This window comes from Mus pahari, chromosome 4 (genome assembly GCF_900095145.1).
Source record: "Mus pahari chromosome 4, PAHARI_EIJ_v1.1, whole genome shotgun sequence".
Taxonomy (NCBI): Eukaryota; Metazoa; Chordata; class Mammalia; order Rodentia; family Muridae; genus Mus; species Mus pahari.
Window position 1 is genome coordinate 139,663,537 of NC_034593.1, and position 6,958 is coordinate 139,670,494.

Sequence of the window (6,958 nt, forward strand, 5' to 3'; positions counted from 1 at the left end):
CTTTCTTTCTTTCTTTCTTTCCTTCCTTCCTTCCTTCCTTCCTTCCTTCCTTCCTTCCTTCCTTCCTTCCTTCCTTCCATTCTTTCGTTCTTTCATAAAACACAACAGTGACCTTAACTTCCTGGACCTCAACATCTATCTTCATGTTGGGGATCAAACCCAGGGCCTGATGTGTGCTGGGCCACCCATTTTAACCACCTGAGCCAACTATCCACCCCAGTAATCACCTATGGACGGAACCAAATGTGTACTACTGAAATCTCGTGGCTCTTGTTAGAATTTACCCACACACTTTTAGGGGCTTCATGACCTCAAATTGACCTGTGATGATACAGTCATTCTGCTGCTTGTCACAGGAGCAGTTAGAACCGAGGTCTCATTTTTCACTAATGCCCTAGGAAAGAGAGGCCAATCCCCTGTATCACAGTGACTTTGTCCCTTCTGTCTAAACAGTAATTTTTTTAATTTTTTTCCAAGCAGAGCAGTGTCTGATAAATTAGTTGAAAAACAAGAGAGTTTAGGCAGCTCTAAGGAAATTCTTCTGTCCAGAGAAAGCAGGTCTGAGTGTGGTCTGTGGCCTCTGAAGGTCTTGTGCTTTGTCTAACTGTCTGTGATTACACACTGTGCTCTTTGTTTCTCTAAAGGGCACAGGGCTTCGCATCAGGTGAGCTGAGGTCTTTGACTATGCCCGTACCACAGAGGCAACATTTGACAATGTATTTCCAAGTCACAAGCTGTGAGTCACAGCAACGGGAAAATCAGAAATATAATATCAGGGGTGGCGATGACAGCCGGAAGCCGTGTTGTATTATTGTTAGAAGCTTTTGAGGATCACATTACTAAAACATGACAATGAAGGGTTCCCACTCTGAGTTTCTAGATATCAACGCTCCTTTCCCTAATATGTAAAATCTGAATAGAGACCAGAATATATACATGCAAGGAAGATTTCATGCCTAGAAAACAGATTATTAGAATTTTAGTAAGCCATAAACAGGGCTGATTTTTCCTTTGAAATTGTGATATCCAGTAATGGTTAAAACAAACAAACAAACAAACAAACAAAACCCACTTTTTTTTCCTGAGAAAAATACAAAACATGTATGGGAAGAGTAGATTGTGCCCATGGTCAAGGGGCAAGCAACGGAGACCTAGCAAGACAGGAAGACACAGGAATTCCAGGAACTCCCAGACACATTCAGTTCTCCGAAGCTCTTCCCCAGTTCCTGGTTCTCTGAGTCAGCACGAACTCCTCAGAGATATTTTCTAGTCATTACTCATGTGATCTCTCGAGGCTTAGCCCAGCCTGGTCTTTTTCTCTCTTTAACTCTTTAGTAACACTTCTCAGGAGATGGGATCTGTTAACTCTGCTTCTCCTCGGGATGGGGTGGCCTTGGCTTCTTCCCAGCACAGCCCGCTGCGATAGTCAATGTGTGAGGCTAGGAGCTCAGGGTGACAGCTCACATCTCTGTGCACCGAGGGCTGAGAAACTGGCACAAGGACCTGCAGACAGGGACCTTTGTTTCCAGATGTCCACCAGGTAACTGAGTGGCCGTCACCAACTTTTCCACTTCTCTGGGCTTCATTCTAGCCACCTGATAGTGAAGGAGAATTTCCTAGAAGTTCCCAGGGTAGTGTCAGCGCACAGGATTAGAAGTTGGTCTGATTGTATTTCTCTGGGGTGACATTACCGTTTTCTCCTTCACTATCTCTGACAATACATAGATGCTTTTATGGAAAGTGGACAAGGTGAGGATACTTGCTACCTATATATCAGAATGCTGGAAAAGAAGCACGACGTTCAGGAGGTATCCTGATGACAGGACATGTTTTAGAGAGAGCTGGAGATTGAACCCCAGACCTTGGACATCGTTGGCAGGAGCTCTTGCCACTAAGCCACACCTGCAGTTCTCACATTTAAACGATGGCTTAACAAGTTCATTTCTGTCCACGAATAAAACCATGTTCTACCCCATGATCTTGATTAAGTCCCTTACATTTTCTGAGCGTTGGCTTTCTTGTCTGTATAGGAGATGGAATACAGCCCTCCTTGCTGGCCACCAGACTATGGCATTGTTTAAGGATTCTCTGAGGGAACCTGGAACAAGACAGGTGCACAGAAGGCACTAATCTCAAGGCATTTTACCCCACAAGTGGTTAGAAAATACTACTCTACAATGACATTAAAAAATAAGGTTTGTGTCTGTGTGTGGTTTGTGGGGTGTGTGTGTGTGTGTGTGTGTGTGTGTGTGTGTGTGTGTGTATGTGTGTTTGGGGGTCAAATCCAAGGCTTCACAGATACCAGGCAAATGTTCTAGTCTTGGTCTACAAACCCACTCCCAAACTAGATTGCTTTTACTGTAAGTTGTGCAGAATATGGTGTGTGGTGAGGGAGATATGTTTTCATATATAGTCACCACACATTTAACTTAAGTAGGGGGTTGAGAGTCAAATAGTAAAGATGAACGTTGGACATTATCCCACAGCACCCCACTGGCTGTGTAGTGCACCCCACTACTATAGAGCTGAGCTTAGGAGCTGAGATTCCTGCAGCCCTGCCTTTTCTCTGCTGAAAATCAACAAGGAAAAAAAGTTAAATTGCATATTTATGCACACAACCATCTGGAAACCTCAGGGGCATTATTTTGATCAAAAAGAGGAACATGACTTCAAAGCAGGGCAGAATGAGAGATGAATACAATTTTTCTGCTATTACAATATTATTAGTGACTATATTAGAAAAATCGAGAGCTGTTACTCACCCATCAAGAAAATAATTTTACACTTCCTCAAGTCCTCCATGAAGCCTTTAAAATAAGAATAATTTAAATTATTGGCAAGAAATACTGCATGAAAATCCAGGCTCTATCATGTTCTGTAAACCTACATCATGTAGTTTTGTTTAGTAAGACAAGTTGAGTCCACAGGGGTGGGGGCGGGGAAACAGATCATGACCAGCAGGTGGTTAGGCCGCTTTGGCCTTTCCCCTAGACTGAGGCAGCGGAGTTTTACTTTGAGACAGGGTCTCACTGTGTCCCCAGCTAGGAGACTTCAAACTCTCCACCTTTTGCCTCGGCTCCTTGAGTGCTGAGGTGACAGGTCTGCACCATACCTGGTTAGAAAGCCAATCTTAAAATCTACACATAAGCTTTCTTCCCTCCCCAATATTTTATTCTATTTGAAGATTTATTTATTTATTTTATGTATATGAGTTCACTGTAGGTCTCTTCAGACACACCAGAAGAGGGCATCATATCCCATTACAGATGGTTGTGAGTTATCATGTGGCTGCTGGGAATTGAACTCAGGACCTCTGGAAGAGCAGTTAGTGCTCTTAACTGCTGAGCCATCTTTCCAGCTCCATAAGTTTTCTCAAACATGTTTGTTTTTTTCACTTTAAAGATGGTGTGCTTCTATTTTTTAAAGATTTCATATATGCACACAATGCACACACATTATGTACTCAATGTACACATATATGCACACAATGCACACATATATGTACTCAATGAACACATATATGCACACAATGCACACATATATGTACTCAATGCACACATATATGCATACAATGCACATACATATGCACACAATGCACATATATGCACACAATGCACACACATATGCACACAATGCACACACATATGCACACAATGTATTTGATTGTCTTCATTCCCACTCTTATCCCTGTGCCTCCTAGATCCATCCCACCCTGACACAATATTCGGCATTTACCAGCATCCTGCTTAGTAAAGAAGAAATGGGTACACAGGTGAGATGTCTAGAAGACAAAACTAGTTTATAGCGGCAGCAGACAATGCCACTTTCTGTCTTAAGTTGTGATGTAAAGTTTCCTTAAAAATACTTGTATTTATTTAGTAATCACAAGTCTGTAGAACAATGAGTGGAATCAGTAGCATATAGCAATAATCATGACAGTGAAAAGGTCTGCATTTGGGGAACCACTGCTGTAAGGAGAAACGATTCAGGGCAGGGAAAGGATGAAACACCTGGAGGTAGTGGGATCCTCAAGGGTTTCGGGTTGCCAAGGGTTGATGGGGACCTCAGGGCAAAGACATAAGAGCCACGTTTCTAGTCCCATAAACAACAGGCTTGACAGAGGTGTGTGTGTATGTGTGTGTGAGTGTGTGTGCATATATGTGTGTGTATGTGAGTGTGTGTCTGAGTGTATCTGCGTTTGTGACAGTGTGTGCATGTGTGAGTGTGTGTATATTTTTGTATGTATGAGAGTGTGTGTGCATGGCTGTGTGTGAGTGTTTATCAGAGTGTGTGGGTGAACTTGTGCGTGTGTATGAAAGAGAGAGATTGAGTTCCCCCTCCCCCCACCCAGGATATGGAACTCAAGGTTTCACACCAGCTAAGCAAGGACTCAAACACTGAACTATATTTACAGCCCGTAAAATGGATTATTATCATCTTTTCCTTTATGTGTTTTTCCTGCTTATATATTTGCACACCACATCTGCGCCTGGTGCCCACAGAGCCCAGAAATGGGTGTCAGATCTCCTGCAACTGGAGTCACTGATGGCCGAGCCTCCACCAGGATGCTGGGAGCTGAACCCAAGTTCTCTGGAAGAACACTAGTGCTCATGATGTCAGAGTCTCTCTCTCTCCAGCCTCTCCCAGTGCTTTTGTTTTGACTTTGTAATTTGGGGTGGGGTGTCACTGAGTGGCGTAGGCTAGCCTTGAACTTACTCTGTAGCCCAGGCTGGCACTGAATTTTAGATATTCCTGATTTCTCCCCCGTACAGCTGGGATTACAGGTCTGTGCCATGGGTCCTGCTGGTGGCTGTTTTCTGTTGGAGTCAGACACACAGTGTTCCTCACATGTTCTGCAACTTCGGAGCAACTTCGGACGAATTTGCAGTTTAGGAAGGAGGCCTCATCCATTGTGGTTATTTTCCTTGCTCTCAGGAGATGTAATATGACTATGCCCAATTTCAGTTTAAGAAACAATTATATTTTAGTTGCTAATCATATATTCATACAAAATAGAAATCACTAAGGTGTATAATTTTCAGTAGCTTGGGAGCATGCTTATATAATAATATGTGAAAAAGTGTGATGATATTTGCATGCACACACAGATTCCCGGCTGGGTAAAAATGGGATAAAGATGACACACTGAAGTGAGGTGTGCTAGAGTGTTAGCCACTGGATATAGATAGGTCATAAAGTTTTAGAAGGTTCTAGTTTTCTACCTAAAATATGTACGAGAGTGTACTGCTCTTATAACTAGGAATAAATCCAGCAGCCATCCATCCTACATCCAGCTGAGACAGAGCTTGTTGGGTGGGAACTGAGTTACAGCTGTATGACAGCTCGTGATTCTGTGCCTTCCTGTGGATCACCATGATTATTTGGTGACAGTTATTTTCACATACTGCTGTTTCTGTTCTCACAGAATAACAGTTTATGTAGCCCTTCATGGATCAATGGGGAATTAAGAGCTGGGGCTATTTAAAAAGCCAAATTAGCTGTGTGAGTTACAGCCAATACTCTGAACCTTTTCCCTACAAGCCATGGCAACTTTTTTTAACCAAGTAGATAGGGCATAATTATTAATTTAGTCCTTATGAAGCTCATCTTTTATAAACACTATTACATTTAGAGCATTTAATCTATTTTCAGTTCTATATATAGCTAGAATGTAGTGGATATTTTAGTTTTTAAATAACTGTTTTAAAGTCAGGGTCTTGTGTACTCCAGGCTAGCCTCAAACTTGCTATGTAGCTAAGAAAATCCTGAACTCCTAATACTGTTTCCACCTGCCCAGTATTGGCATTACAGGTGTGCACCATCACATCGAAGTCACGAGAGCCTAGATTCTGAACCTGGGACTGTGTGCATGTTAGGCACACACTCTCTAGTCCTTTGAGAAACTCTTAACATGATGAAAATAATAATATAGGCTATGTTTTGGGTTGGTTTCCCATGGGATGCTGTAGTACAGAAACTGCTATTTGGGATAAAGAATTTTGTTTCCAGCTCAATTAATAATAATTGCACCTCAGATAAACCCCATTGGCTCTGTTACCACCACTGCAGAGCTTTTATGTTCCAGTTAAGTGTAAAGACTATTGAGGTGAAGAGCACCACTCTTTACTATAGGGCCTTGCTACACTGTAACACAAGCGACTTCCAACTATTGAGGTGAAGAGCAGTAATCTTTACATGGGGCCTTGCTACACTGTAACACATGAGAGCACTACTATTTACTATGGGGCCTTGCTACAATGTAACACATGCAATTTCCTGTGGGGATAGGACCATGGATGCATCCCAAATATCTGGATCAGAGCATCTGCTTCTCACTGAGCACCTTAGGAGTCACGTTCTCTGGACAGTTAGAAAACACATCTCGCAGTAGTGATTCCTTTGCTTCTACATGTGTACCAAAAAGAAAAGCAGTGAGCCACAGACTTCCCAGGTAACTCATATTTGCTGGCCAGGGGAAAGAACTATATTGTTGTTGTTTTTAATCTCCTTAGTTGGTATTAAAGAAAGAAAGCACATTAGAAGCTACGTGTCTGATTAGCATAGGAAACATACCTCCCTCGGTGTCTTCTCCAGATACATTTAGCTGATCATCATCCTGTTTTAAAAACAATCAAAGCATTAGATGGTAACATTAAGAGATATGTTTAAGCTCCTTGCTAACATTAAATGCTTGACATTTGGAACAACTCCATTAAGGGAAGAACTTCCGAACACTTGTGCGGGTGACAGAGATTTTCAGGAGTCACATTGTTGAAAGCCATGCAGCTGTAAGGGACAAAGTTCAAAGGTAAACTTGAGACATCTTCCCTGAAAGACTATGGTCTGTTGGTAACTGATGCAGAATCCAGTCTCTCTCTCTCTCTCTCTCTCTCTCTCTCTCTCTCTCTCTCTCTCTTGGTTTTTCGAGACAGGGTTTCTCTGTGCAGTCCTGGCTGTC

The 6,958-nt window shown here is 42.4% G+C and overlaps 1 protein-coding gene across 3 annotated transcripts in view; it reads right to left on the minus strand.

Moving 5' to 3' along the window:
• The window catches only part of Ak5 (adenylate kinase 5), a 197,991-nt gene that overhangs the window by 35,099 nt on the left and 155,934 nt on the right, over positions 1-6,958 (minus strand). For all 3 annotated transcript variants that reach the window (XM_021196469.2, XM_029538109.1, XM_029538110.1), the window contains exons 9-10: positions 6,574-6,616; positions 2,763-2,807 (exon numbers count right to left, since the gene is read on the minus strand). In XM_021196469.2, coding sequence (XP_021052128.1) covers positions 2,763-2,807; positions 6,574-6,616 — 88 coding nt within the window. The remainder of the gene's footprint in view (positions 1-2,762; positions 2,808-6,573; positions 6,617-6,958) is intronic.